The following is a 24999-nucleotide window of genomic DNA, read 5'->3' on the forward strand; positions in this document are numbered from 1 at the left end:
CTGTGTGAGAGACTTGTTAATATTTCCAAGACAAATAAAAATAGTCCCATACTATTCTTTACCTCTCCTGTCACTACATGACAAATGGGAAAGAAGATTAGCTACTTACAAAGCTACTCCAAAATATAAAAACCACTCGTCCACAAGTCTAATATATATATAACTCAACCACAAAGGAACCACAAAGTCTTTTATGACAAATGTAATAGCAAAAAAAAGGTTAAATATATAGTTAACTGCAATAGCCTCTATTAACAAGAAATTGCAAGAGTAAATTTATCGAAGTCAGCCTAGATAAAATGAGAAAACCGGATAATGCTCAGTTTGTGGGAAATATTTTCCCCCAGAGCAGTTGCGCTCTCTATTTTTATCATAGTTATCCCTGGTTAAAGGCAGAGGAAATAGAGACTGTTGTTAATTGTTCAAGCGGTTTTAATAACCCAGAAACGACGTTCTCTTTAATCATTCTTGTTATTGATAAATTAAATGCTACTGCATTTAACCCCCGTGGACAACTATGCATTGTAATTACATGTAATTATGTGGTATTTTCCACTGACCTAAACTGCGTCTGCGCGATAGGTGACGTGGCAAGCAGGGAAAGATTCCCCTGTTAAGGCAGATGTGGAATTAAGATATTTACATAGTTAAAGGGAATATTTGGTCTAACTTTAGTGTAAGTGGAACTAAGATTAATTTGTTAGATTTGCCCTGTACATATCATGATGTAATTTAACTGTATTTAGTACTGTAATTAAATAAGAGTTGGCAACCCACAATTCGATGAAGTGTTGGGGCTTGCCGCGTTCACGCACTCTGCTCCTAGCTCTCGTGGAGTTAGCACGATTGTATATACACACCATTAGGACGCTTGCTTCCCCAAGCAACTATACCAGGCAGCCTCATCATCATCGGTTAACGATCACTCCCTCTTCATATAGCTAAGTAATCTTTACGAATTGGCCAATTCAAGGGGAGATTAGCTATAGGATAGAAGATAGTATTGTAGGTGAGTTAAATTTAATTTACGTTTCACCTAACTCTATGAGACTTGTTTAATTTACTTAGACAACTTTAGGGAAGAGTAACGACCTACGAGTTGTGTACCGAGAAAATTCTAGCATAGCGGTGTCCCGGCAGGGATACCGACTTGGATACATTAAACATTTCTCACATTTTGGTGCCCAGAAAGAGGGCCCCGATTTGTTTACCAGAACTATTCAACATTTTTCACACAGTTAATGCAAGATATATTATTACAGATACAAAATAATATTAACGATGGCTGACATCAAAAACTCTACACGAATCACAAAAACCTCACCAGGCCTACGAATTGACACCTTATGGTATACAGTACAAGAAAAAAAATGCAACAACACTTATACTCAAATTATACAGCAGCTAGATGGTTGGAGACTTCCTGACCACTCACAAAAATAATAACAACTCTACAGGGGAGGACAGAGATGTGAACAAAATGAGGAGTAGATCTAAGTGGCAATTAATGCAGAGACTGAGCTCATTATATAGGGGCCGGCAGAGCTTGATACAACTTGTAAGAAGAACGCGCAAATGAAGTTATAGGGGACAAAGAGTTGACACTCCTGCTCTGAACAACAGAAAAAACGACTTACTCTACTATAAGGGAGGAGAAGGGGGGACTGAGGTAGAACACGGAAGCTTGGTCACTATGGAAGCCACGAGGCGAATCGTGATCAAACATGCAGCATACTGTACGTTAGAATTATACAAAGGATGATGAAATCATAGGCTATGTAACACCTCCCCACAAAAAAAAAAAAAAAAAAAAATTACAAAGGAGATTTCTTATTACTCTAAAACAATCTGTCTAAAGTCTAGATAAGCAATCTGCAATAACATTTTCTTTCCCCTTGACATGTTGTATGTCTAATGAATACTCCTGAAGAAGTAGACTACATCTTGTCAATCTCTGATTTTTATCTTTAAACTTACTAAGGAATTTCAGTGGGTTATGATCGGTATAAATGACTATGGGGTCAAAACCAGAAGACATAAAATGAAAAATGCTGTAAACCCAAAATCAAGTCCAAAAGCTCTTTCTCAATAGTTGAGTAGTTCTTTTGAGGTGGAGTGAACTTCTTACTGTAATAAGATACAGGGTGTTCAATACCCTGATCATCCTCTTGCAGCAAAACAGCCCCAGCTCCTGTATCACTTGCGTCAACAGCCATCTTAAAAGGCTTAGCAAAATTTGGAGTACCGAGCACTGGCTGACTTAATAGGATAGCTTTAAGTCTGCTGAAAGATGATTCACGGTTATCGGTCCAGACAAATTTAACTCCCTTTTTCAGTAGGTCTGTAAGTGGTGATACATGAATTGAAAAGTTAAGAACAAATCTCCTGTAATAACCTACCATTCCCAAAAATCTTTGTAGCTCTTTCCTACTTTTAGGTCTGGGAAGATCACTTCTAACCTGAACCTTAGCCCCTGGTGGTGCAACGTGTCTATCATCAATTACGTACAAGATTAGCCTGAACCAACCGCTCAAGAAATTTACTGACATGGCATAGGTGATCTTTCCAGTTGTCACTGAAGATTAATACATCATCAATATAAACAACACACCCTGCCAAACCCTCTGTTACAACATTCATGAGCTTCTGAAAAGTGGCTGGTGCATTCTTCATACCATATGGCATTACAGAACATGCAAAAGTCTTTCCTAGTGTTACAAAACATGAGATCTCCCTAGCACGTTCAGTCATAGGTACTTGCCAGTATCCCTTTAACAAATCAAACTTACTTATGTACCTAGCCTTTCCGATCTTGTCTATGCAATCTTCCACACGAGGGAGAGGGTAAGTGTCTGTTTTGGTTATCTGATTAACACGTCTGTAGTCGATGCAAAGCCGCTGTGACCCACCTGGCTTAGGGACTAGAGTGACAGGAGAACTCCACTCGCTCTGACAGGGCTCAATCATCTTGTGGTCCAACAGGTAGCCAAGCTCCTTCTGGATGAGAGGAACTTTCACTGGGTTCACACGGTAAGGAGGCAGTTTAATTGGCTTTGCGTCTCCAACATCGACATCATGCATCAACACAGTGGTTCTTCCTGGAGTGGCACGGAATACTTGCGGGTACTCCTGCAGTAATGCCGAAAACTCCTGCCTTTCCTCGGGAGCTAGATGAGAAAGTTTAGTCTGGAGATCATTCATGATATCAGGATTCTTCCCCAAACTATCACTCAGGCTCATACTGCATGGGAGAGCTTCACTTGCAGACTCGGGTGGAACAGCTACAGTGCGGACTGGGTTATTTTCATCCCGCCTGTGATAGAACTTTAGCATGTTGATGTGACAAAGTTGCTTGTTCTTTCTACGATCTGGTGTGGTGATGACATAGTTGACATCACTGAGTTTCTTCTCCACGAAATAAGGACCACTAAACTTGGCTTGAAGAGGTTGCCCATGCACCAGTGGCAGAATCAAAACCTGATCTCCTGGCTGAAAGTGGCGTAACCTGGACTTCTTATCATACTAAGTCTTCATCTTCTCCTGAGCAGCTCCTAAATTCTCTCTCGCCAGCTGTAAAGCAGTGGGCAGCCGTTCTTTGAACTTCATCACATACTCCAGCAGGTTGACGTCATCTTCCTCCGACAGCCAGCATTCCTTGAGTAGCTTAAGGGGTCCTCTTACTTCATGGCCAAACAGTAGTTCAAAAGGTAAGAAGCCCAGTGATTCATTTGGAGATTCTCTTGCGGCAAATACAACGAATGGAAGACCTTTATCCCAGTCTTTCTGATGTTCGAAACAGTATTTCTTGAGCATCGATTTGAGTGTTTGATGATATCTCTCCAACGCTCCTTGGGTCTGGGGATGGTAAGCTGAAGACGTGATCTGGGTGATGCCCAACTCTTTCAGAGACTGCTTGAAAACATTTGACATGAAATTACTTCCCCGGTCTGACTGTACCTCCTTGGGCAGACCAAACTTGGTGAAGAACCCTAGCATTTCCTTAACCACGTTCTTTGCTAAGGGGAATGGCTTCGGGATAACGAGTAGCCATATCAATCAGGGTCAACACATAAGAAAATCCTGAAGAAGTCTTAGGAAGAGGGCCCACAATATCCACCAACACACGGGTGAATGGCGCCTCGAAAGGAGGAATGGGAACTAGAGGTGCAACCTTTTCGGTCTGATTACACTTCCCCACAACTTGACACGTGTGACAAGACTTTCAATACCAGGAAACATCTCTGAAGATACCTGGCCAGTAGAAGTGTTTCAAAATGCGTGCCACAGTCTTCCTCACTCCAATGTGTCCTGCCAAACTGGAATCATGAGCCACTCTAATGATATCCTGCCTACAAACACGAGGGATGACAACTTCATGTACAACCTCCTATTCACAGTCGGCTGATGCTGTTGCGTGTCTCCACTTTCTCATAAGTACTCCTGACTTTATATAATAACAAGTAGAAGCACCAGCTGACTCTTCCTCACTGCAAGCAGAGTTAGCTAGACCTTTCAACTCAGGGTCAGCAACCTGCAACTCAACCAACTCTTGACGATACAAATTATCAACACTACAGGGTACTGCCTCATCTGGTGAGTGGTCCAAATTAGCAAGGAAAGTGTCAGCTACGATAACATCATCATCATCATTATCCTCTAAGTCACCAGTAACTTTAGACTTAGCCCTAGTGACAGCACATGCAGAGAATACGTCAGGGATATCACAATCCTGGGTCGCAGTCACTGGCTCACTAGACAACTGAGGAGCTGGACACACTTGACTTCCACCAATATCATTTCCAAGTAAGAAAGTTACACCTGACATTGGGAGTGTCTTAACCAACCCAACCATAACGGAACCATTAACAAAACCAGACTCTAAATTCACTCTGCACAGAGGGACAGAGAAGTAATTATTCCCTACACCTTGTAAGATTACAGTTTCATCAGAGGAATTAACATTAGAGCCTAGAACACTGGTCAGCATAAGGGATTGGCAAGCACCTGTATCACGATATATTTTAACTGTTTTCCTGTCATTACTGTCCAGAGGACTGACAAAACCATCAGACAGGAAAATAGCACATGAACTCTTGAGAGTGTCACCCACATTACTGCTGAAAAGAGGAGCTTTATCATGTGAATTTAATTTACCCCTCAAAGCAGGTTCAGTTAACTCGGTTAAAGAATTCTGGGAACTCTCAAGGGTGGACACTAGACCAATTGACTGAAGATTTAAGGACTCCTTTTTGTTCACATCACGCTGTCTCCTGAAACATTTCTCTGTAGTATGACCAAGCTTACTACAATAAGTACATTTACTTTTCTGAAATCTAGAGGTGAAGCTGGTATTTACTTCCTGAGAAACATCATCTTTATTCTCTTTCCTGTTACCTGTACTCTGAGTAGAGGCAACGTACTTACTCTCAGCTTTCCTTTTTTCTTTAGAATATCTCTTGTGAGTGAGAACATATTCATCAGCTAAAACTGCAGCATCAGACAAATTATCTATTCTTTTCTCATCAAGATATAGGCTTACATCTTTATGAATAGACGTTTTGAAGTCCTCCAGCAAAATCATCTGCTTAAATTTACCAAAATCAGAATCCACATTCTTAGAATTTAACCACTGCTCTAACAGATCTTCTTTGATTTTTGCATGCTCAACATGGGATGGCTTATCTTGCTTATAAGTTGTCCTAAATTTTACTCTATAGGCTTCAGGAACAAGCTCATAGGCCTTAAGAATCAAGCTCTTAACTACATCATAATTATCAGATTGATCCTGAGGCAAAGATGCATAAGTTACTTGAGCTTTACCAGTGAGAACAGTTTGAAGGAGTACTGGCCAATACTTTTTGGGCCAATTAAAACCTGTAGCTACCCTCTCAAACAACTGAAAATACTTTGTCAGATTCATTAAAAGGAGGGACAAGTTTAACATTTTTAGCCACATCAAAATCATCAGAGCTAGATGATCCAGTTCCACCTTGTTTCATGCGATACTTATGGTCTGCCTGAATCCTAGCTAGTTCAACTTGTGCCTGAGCCTGTGCCTGTGCCTCCTGAATACGAGCCTGAGACTCAGCCTCCTTAGCATTTACTTGAAACTCAGCCTCCTTAGCCCGAGCCTGAGACTCAGCCTCCTTAGCACGGGCCTGAAACTCAGCCTCCTTAGCACGAGCCTCCTGCAGGGCTAGCTGTAACTTAGCTATTTCAAACTGCGTTTGCTCATCTAGAGGAGTTACATTAAACAAGCTTTCATTAATCATGTCAACAATTTGATCTTTAGAATGATGAGAGCGAACAGCAATTCCCAATTGTTGAGCAACAAGCTTAAGTTCATTCTTTGTTCTGTTTTCTACATCACACACTGTTTGCACATTTGACAAAAAATCTTTGGCTTCATCAAGCGTAGTAATAGTAGACATCATGAATAAATCACAGTCACAAAATATCAAGCAATATCCTTATGATAATGTCCTGAATATCCTGATATGAGGTCGCCAAATTTATGTTACGGAACAGAGAGAGATAATGAAAACTTAAAGTGAGAATACTAAAAATCACTACTGTCCCGCAAAGTTCCAGGTTCAAAACAAAAGAGTTAGGTAAAATTACAAGTTAAACTTTAATGCTGAAACTAACAATTAAACATTCAGGACTCATAAGGATAATGTAATGGCAAAATAAAGGTTAAATATATAGTTAACTGCAATAGCCTCTATTAACACGAATTTAGCAAGAGTAAATTTATCTAAGTCAGCCCTGATAAAATGAGAAAACCGGATAATGCTCAGTTAATGCAAGATATATTATTACAGATACAAAATATTATTAACAATGGCTGACATCAAAAACTCCACACGAATCACAAAAACCTCACCAGGCCTACGAATTAACACCTTATGCTATACAGTACAAGAAAAAAAAATGCAACAACACTTATACTCAAATTATACAGCAGCTAGATGGTTGGAGACTTCCTGAGCACTCGCAAAAATAATAACAACTGTATAGGGGAGGACAGAGATGTGAACAAAATGAGGAGTAGATCTAAGTGGCAATTAATGCAGAGACTGAGCTCATTATATAGGGGCCGGCAGAGCTTGATACAACTTGTAAGAAGGACGCGCAAATGAAGCAATAGGGGACAAAGAGTTGACACTCCTGCTCTGAACAACAGAAAGAACGACTTACTCTACTATAAGGGAGGAGAAGGGGGGACTGAGGTAGAACACAGAAGCTTGGTCACTATGGAAACCACGATGCGAATCGTGATCAAACATGCAGCATACTGTACGTTAGAATTATACAAAGGATGATGAAATCATAGGCTATGTAACACCTCCCCACAAAAAAAAAAAAAAAAAATTTACAAAGGAAATTTCTTATTACTCTAAAACAATCTGTCTAAAGTCTAGATAAGCAATCTGCAATAACATTTTCTTTCCCCTTGACATGTTGTATGTCTAATGAATACTCCTGAAGAAGTAGACTACATCTTATCAATCTCTGATTTTTATCTTTAAACTTACTAAGGAATTTCAGTGGGTTATGATCGGTATAAATGACTATCGGGTCAAAACCATAACACAAATTAAATGAAAAATGCTGTAAACCCAAAATCAAGTCCAAAAGCTCTTTCTCAATAGTTGAGTAGTTCTTTTGAGGTGGAGTGAACTTCTTACTGTCATAAGATACCGGTACAGGGTGTTCAATACCCTGATCATCCTCTTGCAGCAAAACAGCCCCAGCTCCTGTATCACTTGCGTCAACAGCCATCTTAAAAGGCTTAGCAAAATTTGGAGTAGCGAGCACTGGCTGACTTAATAGGATAGCTTTAAGTTGCTGAAAGAGTATTCACAGTTATCGGTCCAGACATATTTAACTCCCTTTTTCACTAGGTCTGTAAGTGGTGATACAAGCATTGAAAAGTTAAGAACAAATCTCCTGTAATAACCTACCATTCCCAAAAATCTTTGTAGCTCTTTCCTACTTTTAGGTCTGGGAAGATCACTTATACCTGAACCTTACCTCCTGGTGGTGCAACGTGTCCATCACCAATTACGTACCCAAAGTACTGAACTTTAGCTTGACCAAACTCACACTTTGATAAATTAGCTAAAAGATTAGCCTGAACCAAACGCTCAAGAAATTTACTGACATGGCATAGGTGATCTTTCCAGTTGTTACTGAAGATTAATACATCATCAATATAAACAACACACCCTGCTAAACCCTCTGTTACAACATTCATGAGCTTCTGAAAAGTGGCTGGTGCATTTTTCATACCATATGGCATTACAGAACATGCAAAAGTCTTTCCTAGTGTTACAAAACATGAGATCTCCCTAGCATGTTCAGTCATAGGTACTTGCCAGTATCCCTTTAACAAATCAAACTTACTTATGTACCTAGCTTTTCCGATCTTGTCTATGCAATCTTCCACGCGAGGGAGAGGGTAAGTGTCTGTTTTGGTTATCTGATTAACACGTCTGTAGTCGATGCAAAGCCGCTGTGACCACACTGAGTCCAAGATAATGGGTCAGTTGCCTGAAAGTGTCCATTATATGAGTGGATTCCAAGATGTGTTATACTTACTGATATATATCCATTTATTCATTACTTAGTATTCTACACAATTCCTAAATAACATTTTACGTGATTACTCTGTGTTCGTTTTGAAGGAAAATGCTTCTTATAATTCATCATCATCATCATCATCATCATCAGGCCCTCCTTTCCCACCCTAGGGCAGGGTGAGAAGTGGCAACGTCCTGACAGCCCAGATTTGCCCAGTCCAATGGGCCACGCTTCCATTCACTCACCATTCAAGCCCCCGGAATCCTGACCCTATCTGATACACGAAAAACATTCAACACGTACTGTACCTTCACATAACGTATCCGATAGAGTTAATTCGGACGCTGTCACGTGAAGAAGGGGTGCCAAATCCGTGATCATGTGCTGCTTCTCAAAATAGTCATCCAGCAAGCTCGGTCGACTTCCAAACCTCTCTTCCTCACACACTCATTAACCATATCCCTCCACCTTCTCCTTGGTCTGCCTCGCCTCTTTCCTCCTTCATATTCGCTCAAGTATACCTTTTTCACCACTCTGTTCTTATCCATTCTGTCCATACGACCATACCATCTCAGTACACTCTCACCGATTCTGGTGTCCGCAGACTTCCTCACTCCACATCATTCACGAATCATATTATTTCGTATTCTATCCACTCTCTGTATGCCCCATCTCCACTACTCTCACTCTTGACTTTTCATTTTCATGCCATGCCATAGTCTCACATTCATAAGTTAAAGTTAGGACTAATGCTCCATTATGTAAGCCTCGTGCAGCTGCAACACTCAAGCCTCTTTTTTTTTTTTTTTTTTTTTTTTTATAAACAAGGCCTTCATTGCACTAGCTACTTTCCTTCCTTTTGTCACTCTACTTTCCACTTCTTTTGCAATTTTCCTCTCTTTTCTGTCACTGTACCCAGGTATTTCAACTCTCACCATTTACAGTCTCTTTCCATTCACTGTAACATCATTCTGGGAGTCACCTTCTCTCCCAGAAACCATCACTTTACCTTTTTCTACGTTCACTGTCAAGACACGACACTCACAGTGATCAGCAAAACTCTGCACGAGTCTGCCAAGTTCTTGTCCGGTACTTGCAAGTAGTACTGCACCATCAGAATACAACAAATTTGAGATATTCCATCCATCACCATTCATTACCAACGCCATCCCCCTCTCCATTACTCGTGTTTTTACTTCTCTCATTACCAAATTCATACATATATTGAATAACCATGGGGACATCGCACAACCCTGTCGCATGCACACACCGATTGTGAACCATTCACTTAGATGCCTATTTATCCTTACACATTATTCACTACCATCATAATAACTAATGACGGCACTATCTACACCATTCATGCGCAAAGCCTTCCACAATCCTTCTCCGTCTACTTTGTTGTATGCTATTTCCAGATCCTTGAATGCCATAAACACATTATGGTCCTTCTCACAAGCCTTATCCACTATCTGTCTCACTGCAAATATTTGATCCACACATCCTCTGCCACTCCTAAATCCTCCCTGTTCATCACTCACCAGGACTTCTGATATCCCTCATACTTTCTCTATAATAATTCTTCCATATACTTTCCCTACCACACTACATAAACTTATGCCACGATTAATTCTTGCACTCACTTCGCTCACCTTTATTTTTGTACAGGGGTACAATCACAGCCTTTTTCCACTCTGCTGGCACGGTTTCACTCATCCATGCCTTATTACATCTCCATCGAGCACTTCATTCTGTTCTCTTTATTTCACTTAATCATCTCTGCATACACCTCATCAACCCCAGCTCCTCTCCCATTTTTCAGTCGTTTCACAGCATTCTTCACCTGTGCAAGTGTCACGTTTCCTATCACTGCATTCCTTCTCTGTACACCGCGAAAACCAATCATGTTTACAGCAGCTCTGCTCTTTCTATTCCCATGCATCAGTCTTTCAAAACATTCTTTCCATCTGGTCCTCACTTCATCCCCATGGGTTAAAAATATATCACTTACATCCTTCACACTTTCACATTTCTTGCCTCAGTCACTTCTACATTTCCACACCTTCCAGAATAACTTCCTATTTTCAGAGTAATTTGCATTAATTTTTCGTCCTAGATCTATCTTCGTTTACCTCCTTATTTTTCCTCTTCACTAGTCTCTTTACGAGCTTCTTGCTCTCAGTATATTAAATTCTTATTTCAACTGAACCCCTGTCCTGTAACCACTCCAGCCACTTCTTCCTCTTTTCCTCCACTGTTTCCTTAACCTCTTCATCCCACCATCCTGTACCTTTCTTCTTTGTTGTTACTCTTGCCACACGATACACCGCTCTAGCATTCCTAAATAAGCAATCCCTATATGCAATCCACATGCTGTCCAGATCTATTTCATTCCAGTTCACTGATTCTAACTCCGCCCCTGCTTAGGTACTGTATTCATCTGCCATTTCTTTGATCCTCAGCTTCTCGACTTTCAGTCTTTCTCCCTGACTGTTCCTCTCTTTCCTGGTCCACCTTACTCCTCTAAGCTTGATCTTGCATACCACAGTCATATGATCTGACAGACCTCCACATCGTCCTCTCATGGCCCTCGTATCAGTAACCATTCCCATCATCGACCTCTCTACAAGGACATAATCAATCAGGCTCCTTTCAGTACGATCCCTATTCCCTCTATACCATATATATTTATGTGCATTTTTGTGTTTGGAATACAAGTTACAAATGCACAGCCTCCTTTCCTGACATATATCCTTCAATCGCTTCCCATTATCATTTTCTCCTGCAGTGTATTACAACCCATAATAATTTTTTTACTAAAAATATTTGCTGGAAATGCAAAATTTTGGTGCAAATAGAATAAAGTTGAATACTTCAAAAATTTTGTCACTATCTGTGGACATTATGAGGTATGTTATGGCAATCATGTGACTTTAAAATTTTGTGCATACAGTGTGAGTTCCCTTAAATACACAACATTGTGCCATGGCTGTATGAGGTGTACACTGAAAACAACTAGCAAATGTGTTTTGTTCACTAACATGGAAATTCAAGCAGTAACCAGTATGTCAATACGGACTTACATGCTCCAACTGCGGGAGAAGGCTTATACAGACAAGTATTTTTGAAGAGCCTCTGAGGAAGGTGTCAGATGGTGAGTCACTCATTTAACCCTCCCAGGCACGTTGACGTGAATCGCAATCTTTGTGATTTGGCACATAAACGCATGTAGACGTGAAGCGTGTTGTTAAGCAGAAAAATAAATTGCCAAAAATAAAGTTTTTGGCCGATTTGCGTCAAATTTTGGTGCTTTCTAGCGGGTACATCTCTCTTCTGAGGTAAACACTTGGCAACACTGTGATGCTCTAATGAGACAATGCACAGCAGAAAATCCTCAGTGCCTCATGACTAGCCGGGCTGAAGGGTAGTGCTGCTGTCAGTCGCCCCTTTAAATCTGCCATTTTCCCCCTCCCACCTGAGGCAGAAGCCATTATTGAAATATTGTGATTATTCATTGTTTTTTACTATACTGTGAAGTGACTGTGTCTATGGAACATAGATATATTTTGTAAAGCACTGGGACCTATTATTAGCCATTAGGCCTAGAGGAGGGAGTCTGGTTTGTTATGGCAGGGTTTCCACTCTGTTTCACCATGCCCATAAATGCTTTGAGTATTTTACCTATATAGTGAAGCCAATACTTATATTTGTGAAACATATAATGCCTGGATTAGTGAAACAACTGACTTACCATAGCAGGCATTATGTGCGCCATCGAGATATGCCATAGTCGCTAATGGAACAGGCAGTCACGTATGCCATAGAGCCAGGAAGGGAATAATAGAGGAGGTTGGAATGGAATCATGTGATAGTGTTTCATATTGCATATGGGTTAGAGTGAAACATATGTGTAAAATAGTGCAGCGAGTGTTCGTCAAGAATTGCGTGCATTGACTGACTTAGTGCAAACCTAGCGCAAGTATCAGACACAACAAATACGCCACACAATCACAGACTTCAATGAAAAGGTATTGTACCAATCTCAGGCAGTGCTATACTGCATATGGTTTAGTTTGAAACATACGTATAAAATAGTGCAGTGAGTGTTCACCGAGAAGTATTGCGTGCATTTACTGACTTAGCGAAAACCTAGCACAAGGATCAGAGACAAGAAATACACCACACAGCCACATATATATACGTATGTCATGCAGCGAATGTTCGTGGAGAAATCTATTGTGTGTATCGCATGTGTTAGGCAAACGTAGCACAAGGAGAAGAGAACAAAATATGCCACACACACACACACACACACACACACACACACTACATAACTCCTCATCTTCAAACCTCTCAAGGTCCTGCCAGCATCTCAACACCTCTGGAGGAAGTGAGTTATCCGTATTTTGTTGATCTGTATATTGGCCTATTTCTGTATTTCTACATTTTTTGCAAAAATAAGTTTTTTTTTTTTTTACATATACACATATGGGATGGTAGAAAGTTCAATTACAGTATCAGTACCTAGCAAAAAGGCTAGTGGTCATGTAGAGTTTCTGGGAGCATTATCCAAAAGCTTATGATATTTTACGTGTATACTTTGAATAAAAAAAGAAAACAATAAAACCGAACGAGGTGTGGGTGGGGCAGGGAAAGAGAGTGTTTTTATCTTGCTTGCGAGCGAGGAGGAGTATTCTACGTTTTTCGTCCATTTACTTGAAAACTATTGGACTTATCGATTTCCTGTAAGAACCATGATAAAGATCAGTGAATTCTACGTATGTAAATGACCAAAATATAAGCCTTTGGAAGCATAAGTTTTTAGGTAACGGTGGGGGAAGGGAGTTTTTTTTTTTTTTTTTGCTTGCGGTAAAACTGCAGCGTTCGGTGGAGTACTCAATGTTTGTCATCCATTTGCTCAAAAAGTATTGGACATATCGGTTTCCTGCAAGAACCATGATAAAAATCACTGAATTCTACGTATGTACATGACCAAAATATAAGCCTTTGGGAGCATATTTTTTTTTAGGTAAAGAGGAGGGAAGTGTTTTTTCTCGCTTGCCATAAAACTATGCAGCGATCGGAGGAGTATTCTACGTTTGTCGTCCATTTGCTCAAAAAGTATTGGATCTATCAATTTCCTGTAAGAACCGCGATAAAACTCAGTGAATTCTACGTATGTACAGGATATAACAATGTAATATATCTGATGAAAAGTCGTTGTCACGTAGGCGGGAATATAATTGTTCTTGTGCACGCATGACGAAAGTGCAGCATGGGCGTGGGTATCCAGTAGTTTTTGCGATTTACTCGGAAACTATGAGGCGCATGAAAAATCTGCGGGTACTGTGAGGAAGCTCATGAAATTCTACACAAGATTATGGAATAAAAACATAACCTGTGAGAGAAAACTTTTGTGGTAGAGCTCCCTGAATAAAATTCAGTTTTTCTTAATGTCTTTTAGTTTCTTGCTATTTTCTCGAAAACTACAAATCATATCACAACCGGACTTTCTAATTAGAAAGCTGATGAAATTCTCTATCAAAACTTTAATAACATTTTTCTGTATGATGGAAAACATTCGAACTAGGATGTTGGGAATTGAGATTGACATTCCAAAATATTTATTCACGCCGGGCTAATGTACTATTATTGGTATTTTTCTTTTTTTTTTTTTTTGCTTATCGGCTAGAACAAACATCGGCGAATAAGATGATGTAGGTTTCATGGCAATATATAGAGGTTTGGGTGGCGAAAATAAGGCGAGAATACGTGTTTTTAGTGGCGCTCGGGCTGGCTGGCGGGGAGGTGGGTGGAATAAAATCGTGTGCCGGAAAACTTATTAAAACTTATCCATGCACCAGATGGTTAAGTTTCCTGCTAGATGTCCATATCCAGAGGATCATTACGAGACAGTATTAGTGGCCATCGGCTAGGTGTTGGAAGACAACGGAGCGTTGCTTACAGAGGGGAACTACTGTATATTGCACATCATGCCACTACCCATGGAGATTATAGTTTATGCTTTTGATAAGACTAAATTACGTTTATTATGTCCTATCTAGACAAAGTTGGTAGGAACGTACCCCCAATTTAAAGACAGTTGTCTGTCCATGACTAAGTAGATTCATTTTTTTTTTTTTTTTTTTGTGTCCAACTCTGGGCAAAGGCTTCGGGGCCTATATCTCAGGGGCAGTAGCCTATCCCAAGGCCCAGTAGTCCTCCTACACCTCCACATGTCACCACTTCGGCGCTAACACCCACCGTCCATACTGAATACATGCTAGGGCTGTCTCATACAGAACTGGTGTATTGGTATTAGCGGGGGTATTTTTACGACATGTCGGCGGGTCATCTGGTAGATCAGGAAAGTCTGCCTTTTATGAAATTCAAATCCTTAAACTGTTCCCTGCCCCAGCCGGGATTCGAACCTGGGTCCATCAGGACTGTAGGCCGCCTCTCTACCGATTCAGCCACGCCTCCCCCAATTATGAACAGGCATAATAAACTTGCCAAAAGTGAGTTCGTGCATGTGATATATACTCTCTAAATAGGAACCGCATCGTAGCAAAACTCAGCAGGGATCCACCAACTCAGTCACTCGGAAAATTGTCAGCTCCTTGATGACTGAACACCTGAGAAAGCTTCGGAAAGATGCTGCAGTCAGACCGTTAAGAAAACAAGACAAGAGAATTCAGAAACAGCCAAATCAATGTATGGCCCTTGGTGACAATGCATCAACCTCTGAGACAAAGTTGCCGAAGCCTGGTGCCAGAACAACTGCACCAATGCATGATTCATCTGACAATGAAACGGATGATTCTTCAGAAAAATGAAACATTTTCGGACACCTCAGATGACGGCGACACCGTGACTGACATACTAGTACATCCTACTGAAGAAGTGGAGTGTGAAGCAGTGGTAAAATGTGATTATATTGATATGGGCTATTCAGGTAGAGGCCTTGGCAAACATTGTCATTATATAAATGTGTTACACAACTTGACTGAGCTAGAAATCATTACTATCTATCTATCTATCTATTGCCAGACACCTTCAGCTCGTAAGGGGTGGCCACAAACAAATCTCCTCCATGTCGCTCTGTCCCCCGCCATTTCACTGCCCTGCTCCCAGCACACCCTCTCTCTCATATACCTCTCCACTCCATCCCTCCATCTCGTCCTTGGCCTCCCCCTCCCTCTCCCCCCCTCCACCTCTTTCACATAAACTCTCCTTGTTAGTCTCTCACTCTCCATCCTCTCCACATGGCCAAACCACCTTAATGTGTGTCTCCTAACGCTTCCTATCACATCCACATCCACACCGCAACACTCCTTCCCTTCCTCATTTGTCAGTCTGTCTCTCCATGTGACTCCACATGATCCTCTCAGATAACTCATTTCCACTGTTCTCACTCTTGACTTGTGTCCCTCCAACAAGGTCCAAGCTTCACTTCCATATGTTAGAGTTGGTATCACAATACTGTCATGTAGTATCTTTTTCCCTTCCATGCTCACTTCCCTGTTTCTTATCACTGTTTTCAAGGAACCAGCGACCTTTTTTCCCTGCTGCACCCTTTCAAGCAGTTAACTTCCATCCTTATTCATCACACTACCCAAGTACTTAAACTCACTCACATTCTCCATCTCCTCCCCATCCAGTCACACTATACATTCACTGACTTCACTTATCTCGAAGACCATCACTTTCCTCTTCCCTACATTCACCTTTAGATTCCGTTTCTTACACACTCTCCCAAACTCATCCACATTACATAAAATGTTTTTCTTCGTATATTAGAATCAAAGAAAGTGCAGCCTCGTTTCTGAATTTCAAGGATCCAGAGGTCCCAGACAGTTATATCACATCTACAGTGCAGATTGTTTTGAAATTAAAGAAACCTCAGTTTTTGATGGGGATAATCTTTTTTCAAAGATATTTTTGGTTCCAGTGGTCTTATTGTACGCAAAGTACTCCTTGATGCTGACAATACATTTTCATTAAACATTGATTCCGATTATATCGAATGATTATCAGATATTTCACACTGTTAAACTTCAGCACTTGTGAAACTGTAAAATATTAAAAAGTTCTCTTCTCAGTAGTCTTAATGTGTGTGTGCATATATACATACATATATATATATATATATATATATATATATATATATATATATATATACAATGGATAGTGATGAAAATAATGATAAAAAGATATAACAGCTTATGATACTGTTGCTGCCACTTATGACGATGACATGCGTTTGTTGCCCCATCAGGAGGGTCAGTGGTGTACAGCATCAGAGGTGGTAACAGGGACGGGTTGTTCACCATCCACCAGCGATCTGGCACCATCACACTCGCAGCCTCCCTCGACTATGAACTCCAGCGCAAGGTATATGTGTGTGTGTGTTCTTACCTAATTCTTCTTACCTAATTGTATCTTTACAGGAATGAGTCAGGATCGTACTATCCCGTGTCTTAAACCATATTTATCGTACATATCCTTAAATTTGTGAATTGTTTTGGCACACACTATTTCATTCGGTAGTGCATTCCATTGATCAATTGCTCTGTTTGGGAAACTGAACTTCCTTACGTCTTTATCACCTCTCTTCTTATGCAATTTTTTGCAGTGTCCTCTTGCTGATGCTTCTCCATATGTTAAGTAATCATTTATGTCTATTTTCTACTTTCCTGATATGCATTTATGTAGCATTATCATGTCACCTCTTTTCCTTCTCTCCTGTAGTGTTGGTAGATTCAGTTTATTTAGTCTTTCTTCGTAGCTTAGGTCCCTTAAGCTTGGTATCCATCTTGTAGCGGCCCTTTGAACTTTTTCAATCTTGTCTATGTGCTTTTTGAGATGAGGACTCCAAACTACTGATGCATATTCCAGGGTTGGTCTAATGAATGATGTTATTATCCTTCTTAGCATGTCTTCATTTATGTATGTGAATGCTATTCTCATATTTGCAAGCAGTGTATACATGTTCCGTACCTTCTCGCTGATGTGGTCAGCCGGAGATAGTCTGTTATTGATAATCACACCTAGGTCTTTCTCTCTTTCTGATGTGTATAGGGTTTTACTTCCTAACTTATAGTCCCAATCAGGTCTTTTTCCACTTTTACCAAACTTGATTACATGACACTTGTCCACATTGAATTCCATTTGCCATGTACTACTCCATTCATGAAGTTTATTTAATTATTCTTGTAGCTCTTTACAAGAGTCTGTGTTAGTAATTCTCCTTTGTATTTTTGCATCATCTGCAAACATATTCAGATAGCTCTCATTTCCAGTGTTACTGTTTATATCATTTATATACACTAAAAACATGATTGGTGCCAGCACTGAACCCTGTGGTACTCCACTAGTCACTTCTTTCCATGATGAGTAGTTTCCTCTTAGTACTGTCCTCATTTCTCTTTTTATGAGAAAGTCTTGCATCCAACAAAACAGTTTGCCTCGAATTCCTCCTTGATGGTACAGTTTCCATAAAAGTCTTTGGTGTGGTACTGTGTCAAAAGCTTTCTTGAAATCTAAATAGATACTGTCCACCCATCCTTCCCTTTCCTGTATTGTGTTTGTTACTCTGTCATAGTAGCTCAACAGCTTAGTAACACATGATTTTCCTTTTCTGAAACCAAACTGTCTTTCTGTTATCATACTGTGTTCTTCTAGATGATTTACCCAGGTTTTTCTTATAAGTTTTTCTAATACCTTGCTTACAACACTGGTCAGTGATACTGGTCGGTAGTTGAATGGATTTTGTCTATTTTCTTTCTTGAATAAGGGGACAATATTTGCTTTTTTCCAAATATCAGGTAGTTTACCTTGACTCAAGGATTTCTTGAAAATTAAAAATAATGGTTTACATAACTCCTTTGCACATTCTCGTAATACCCAACATGAAATTTCATCAGGACCACACGCTTTTCCTCTGTCTAATCTACTTAACTCCTCCTGTATTACTTTTTCTGCTATTTGTATATCTGGTAGTATGTGTGGACATGCGTGTTCCACATAGTCCCTCTCAAAAATTTTTTCTTCTGTAAAAACTAATTGGAAATTCTTATTTAGTGCTTCACAAATATCTTTCTCTTGTGTATAAGTGATTCCCTCGTCCGTAATGGATTGTATTATATCTTTTACTTTAGTTTTGCTTCTGATATAGCTGTAAAACAGCTTTGGTTGATCACTACTTTTATTTATTATATCCTCCTCAAACTGTTTTTGGGCTTCCCTCCTTATTCTTGTATAGTCGTTTCTTGCCTGTTTGTAATTATTATACGCCCTTTCACTATTGTGTCTTCTGTATCTATTCCAGAACAAATCTCTTCTTTCTTTTGATTTTTTACATTCTGTATTGAACCATTTCTGTATTTTCTTATCTGCTTCTTTGTGCTGTGGGATGTACTTCTGGACTCCTATTTCATAAAATTCACAAAATTTTTTATATACAGCTTTTAAATCTTGTCCTCTAAGCTCATTTTCCCAATTAACTTCTAAGAAATACTTCTTTAGGTCTTGATAATTTCCCTTTTTATAGTTAGGCTCTTTTTGTAACTATTATTGCTGTTTACTATGTCATATGCTATCCTGAAGTTATAATTTAGTACTGCATGATCGCTTTTGCCGAGTGGAGGGTGATATATTAAACTGTCAATATCATTTTCTTGCCTTGTAAATATTAGATCTAGCACTGAAGGTACATCAAGTCCTCTTTTTCTGGTGGTTTCCCTCACATGTTGCGTTAAGAAAAACTCTTGTACGAGATCCAGGAGCTTATGGTCCCAACAGCTTTCTTGGCTATTTATATCTAGAGTATTCCAATTTATATTTGTATTGAAGTCCCCAGTTAGTATAATTCTTTCCGATTTCTCTTCCATTTTATGTAGCAATGATCTTACACTCTGAATTGTACTCTCTGCCAGGTCCTCATATTCGTCTCTTTCCCATGTGTTTGATCTGGGTGGCATGTACAAATTGGCTACAATTACTTTACCTTCAGATGTGTCGATCTCTACTGCAATCAGTTCTACTTGTGATGGTATATCTAGTTTTATTTCCTTGACTTTTAGATTTTTCTTAGTTAATATTATAATTCCTCCTCCTTTTTTTGAATATTTGTCTCTTCTCCACATATTGTATTCCTAAGTTTAGTATGTCATTTGATATCCTTGGTATTAATTTTGTTTCAGTTAGGCAGATTATTTGTGGTTCATTTTCTCTGACATAATCATTCATCTCTAGTAATTTAGATACCATTTCATCCACATTTGAGTACATCAACTTTATCATCTTGTTTATATACTTGTCATGACATGGTTCTACTACCTTCCTCCTTTTTCTTCCATCCTGTTTGTGTACCACTTTCGTACCCGCAATCCTATTACTTTGTAAAAAAATTTCTTCTCCTCTTCTGATCTTCCCTCATTTTTTGTTTTTGCTTCCTCCCTTTTCTCTTTCAGTTATTCCAGTTCCTCTTGTGTTAGGCATCTTTTTATCCATACATTTTTGAACTCCTCTTTTTCCTTAAGATTCTTTGCATTTTTTAGTATCTCTTCCACAGTGTTTACACTCTGGAAAGTCACCTTTAGAGGTCTTGTCTTGCTTTTCTCGTATTTCCCTAACCTTTTGTGTTCCTCTATGTCTTTACTACAGATTTCCTCTGATACTTCTTTCAGTAAGCTCATTACATTTGTCATCTCCTTTTTGTCTCTTGTGATCTTGTTTTTAACTTCTTCCTCTTCTATACCAGTGATTACTATTGATTTGTTTATCTCTACTGAATCTCTGACTAACTTTGGATTGTTTTGGATTATTCTTTGTGTGTGTGTGTGTGTGTGTGTGTGTGTGTGTGTGTGCAGGAACACTGAACTGATTAATCTTTTAAATACGTTGAGGTCTTTAATTCTTGTTCTCATCCAACAATTTTTATCAAGCTTAGGAGAGACGTTTCCTGATAAACGGATTATTATCCATCAGTATATCGCCAGACTAATATCGTAAAGGTGTATCCATCTTTGTTTCTTTCTCTCTCTCTCTCTCTCTCTCTCTCTCCTGAATATTAATATACTCTATATATACATACATACACACACATATATACAATGTATATATATATATATATATATATATATATATATATATATATATATATATATATATATATATATATATATATATATATATATATATATATATATATATATAGCTAGGTAGCCAGCTAGATAGATAGTTATAATGAACATTAACATACGTTATATATATATATATATATATATATATATATATATATATATATATATATATATATATATATATATATATATATATATATATATACTGAATATTATTCTATACTCTCTCTCTCTCTCTCTCTCTCTCTCTCTCTCGTGTATAATAATGTTCTTTATATATATACTGTATATATACAGTATATATATATATAATATCTCATCTCATCAGCCGTTTGAGTATCCACTGCAGGACCTGCCTATCCCAACCGAAGCGGGGATGATACGGCCAATGTATCTCTACCAAGTGGCTTAGGCTGTCTGGTAGAGATTAAATGTAGGGTGAGAAATGCTTGTAAGTGTATTGTAGTGTTGGAGTGGCTTTGGATGTGTGTGTAGTCTGTGAACCAAGTGTAATCGGCCCACGCAAGCTGACTGGGTGCAAGCATACTTTTTTTAGTACGGAATGCGACACTGTTTCAACCACAGCACCCTTGATGTCCGCCAATGCAGTACGTGGCCAGAAGAACGGTCCCAAAGTTTATTATCCTGGCGGGGCGTGAACCCTCGTTCTTCAGTGTACGAAAACGCACACTTTACCACTGTACCACAGAGGCGCTCTCTCTCTCTCTCTCTCTCTCTCTCTCTCTCTCTCTCTCTCTCTCTCTATATATATATATATATATATATATATATATATACATACTGAACATTATTCTATACTCTCTCTCTCTCTCTCTCTCTCTCTCTCTCTCTCTCTCTAGCATATAACAATGTTTTGTATATATATATATATATATATATATATATATATATATATATATATATATATATATATATATATATATATATATATATATAGAGAGAGAGAGAGAGAGAGAGAGAGAGAGAGAGAGAGAGAGAGAGATCATCTTCATCATCATCCGGACCTTTCCCACCCTAGGGCACGGTGAGGAGTAGCAGGGTCCAGACAGCCCAAATTTGCCCATTCCCATGGGCCACGCCTTCATTCACTCCTCATTCAAGCCCCCGAAATCCTGGCTCTGTTGTATACACTAAAAACATCAACCACGTTCTGTAGCTTCACATAAACGTGTCCGACTGAGTCAGTCCGGACGCTGCCACGTTTAAAAAATGTGCCAAATCCCTGATCATGCTCTTCTCCACACAACATCCATCTAGCTAGGTCAATCTCTTGTCAGTTCCCTAGCCTTACCGATTTCCAAACCTTTCTTCCTCACACTCATCCACCATATCTCTCCACCTTCTCCTTGGCCTACCTCACATCCTCGCTCCTTCATATTCGCTCAGATATACCCTTTTCACCATTCTGTTGTTATCCATTCTCCCTACATGACCATACCATCTCAGTACACTCCCTTCGATTCTGGTGTCCACCGACTTCCTTACTCCACATCTTTCACGAATCACATTATTTCGTATCCTATCCACCCTCTGTACTCCACAAATATTCCTCAGCAGTCCCATCTCCACTGCTCTCACTCTTCACTTTTCATTTTCATGCCACACGATAGTCTCACATCCATATGTTAAAGTTGGCACTAACACTTCTTCATGTAAGCCTCGTGCAGCTGCAACAGTCAAGCGCCTGTGTCTTATCAAGGCCTTCATTGCACCAACTACTTTTCTTCCTTGTGTCACCCTACTTGCCACATCTTTTGCACATTTTCCTCTTTTCTATCACTGTACCCTTGTATTTGAACTCTCTTACCAGTTCCATTCTCTCTCCATTCACTGTAACATCGCACTGGGAGTCTCCTTCTCACTCAATAATCATCACTGTACTCTTCTACAATCACTTTCTAGGCACGACGCTCACAGACATCAGCAAAACTCTGCACTAGCCTACCAAGTTCTCGTCCGGTAGTTGCAAGTAGTACTGCATCATCAGCACAAGAAATTTGAGATATTCCTTCCATCACCACTCATTACCAATGCCATCCCCCTCTCCATTACTCGTGTTTTTACTTCTCTCATCACTCCATCCATATATATACATACATACATACATATATATATATATATATATATATATATATATATATATATATATATATCTATATCTATATATATATCTATCTATATCTATATATATATATATATATATATATATATATATATATATATATATATAGAACAACCATGGGGACATCACATAACCTTGTCGCACGCCCACATCGATCGTGAACCATTCACTTGGATGCCCATTAACCCTTACACATGCTTCACTAGCATGATAAAAACTCTTGACGACACCTAGCAGCTTACCATCTACACCATACGCAAAACTTTCCAAAGTCCTTTTCTGTCCACTTTGTTGTATGCTTTTTCCAGATCCATGAATGCCATAAACACCATATGGTCCATCTCATAAGGCTTCTCTGTTATCTGTCTCACTGCAAATATTTGATCCACACATTCTCTGCCACTCCTAAAGCTACCCTGTTCATCACTCACTAGGACTTCTGATATCTCTCTTACTTTCTCTATAATATTTCTTCCATATACCTTCCATACCACACTCAATAAACTTATACCATGATAATTCTTGCACTCACTTCGCTCACCTTTATTTTTGTACAAGGGTACAGTCACAGCCTTTTTCCACTCTGCTGGCACAGTTTCACTCATCCATGGCTTCTTCCTATCTTCAACAAGCACTTCATTTCAATCTCTCCACTACACTTAATCATCTCAGCATACACCTCATCAACCTCAGCTGGTTTCCCATTTTTCAGCCGCTTCACAGCACTCTTCACCTGTCGAGTGTCACGTCTCCTGGCACTGCAGTCCTCCTTTGCACACCCCGAAAACCAATCATGTTTACAGCTGCTCTGCTCTCTCTATTCCCATTCATCAGGCTTTCAAAATATTCTTTCCATCTGGTCCTTACTTCATCCCCATGAGTTAATAATCTACCACCTACATCCTTCACACCATCACACTTCTTTTCGCTTTCATTTCTACATTTCTGCACCTCTTTCCAGAATAACTTCCTATTTTCAGAGTAATTTGCATTAATTTTTCATCCTAGATCATCATTTACCTCCTTTTTCGTATTCGCTAGTCTCTTTACATGCTTCTTGCTCTCAGTATATTCAGTTCTTATTTCAACTGAACCCCTGTCCTGTAACCAATTAAGTCACTTCATCCTCTTTTCCTACACTGCTCTCTTAACCTCATCATCCCACCATGCTGGACCTTTCTTCATTGTTGTTACTCTTGCCACATCACACACCGTTTTAGCACTTCAAACTAAGCAATGCCTATGTGCATTCCACAGGCTATCCAGTTCCATTTCATTCCAATTCACTGATTCTATCTCCTCCCCTACTTTGGTCCTGTTTTCATCTGCCATTTCTTTGATCCTCATCTTCTCAACTTTCAGTCTTTCGCCCTGACTGCTCCCCTCTCTCCTGATCCACCTCACTCTCTCAGCTTGATCTTGCATACCACAGTCATATGATCTGACAAACCTCCACATCATCCTCCCATGGTCCTGGTATTAGCAACCATTCCCATCATCGACCTTTCTCCGAGTACGTAGTCAATCAGGCTTCTTTCAGCACGGTCCCCGTTCCCTCTATACCATGTATATTTATGTGCATCTTTGTGTTTGAAATACGAGTTACAAATGCACAACCTCCTCTCCTGACACATATCCTTCAGTCGCTTCCCATTATCATTTTCTCCTGGTACTCTGTTACAACCCATTATGTTGTCTGGACCACTGCCTACTCATGCATTCATATCACCCATTACGATCACTTTATCTCTCCTGGGCATTTCTCCCACTACTTCATCCACCTTATTCCAAAACCTGTCTTTCTCTGACTCGTGTCCTCACACGGTGCATATGCTGCAATCACCCCCACTTTCACATTCTCAAACTTGACATACATACACCTCGAGCTGACACATTTGTAGTCTCTCATTCCACTCTGCCACACCTCATTCATCAACAAAGCAACTCCTTCCTTGCATCTTCCTCTCCAATTCATGCCTGATCTTACACATTTCACACCCTCCCACTCCTCCACTTCATACCCTTTCATCTTTGTTTCACACAATACCATCACGACATATCTCGCACTTTTGAACACATCCACCACTTCCGCCCTTTTGCTCTCCTCCTTCACCCCTCTCACAT

At 39.6% G+C, this 24999-nt stretch overlaps 1 protein-coding gene across 1 annotated transcript in view; it reads left to right on the forward strand.

Moving 5' to 3' along the window:
- The window catches only part of LOC145409053 (putative neural-cadherin 2), a 395645-nt gene that overhangs the window by 101529 nt on the left and 269117 nt on the right, over positions 1–24999 (forward strand). Inside the window, exon 3 of the mRNA XM_080279608.1 lies at positions 16865–16980. Coding sequence (XP_080135734.1) covers positions 16865–16980 — 116 coding nt within the window. The remainder of the gene's footprint in view (positions 1–16864; positions 16981–24999) is intronic.

Source organism: Coenobita brevimanus, chromosome 79, assembly GCF_032717465.1.
Source record: "Coenobita brevimanus isolate Jiangsu-jjx chromosome 79, ASM3271746v2, whole genome shotgun sequence".
In the NCBI taxonomy this organism is placed as follows: Eukaryota; Metazoa; Arthropoda; class Malacostraca; order Decapoda; family Coenobitidae; genus Coenobita; species Coenobita brevimanus.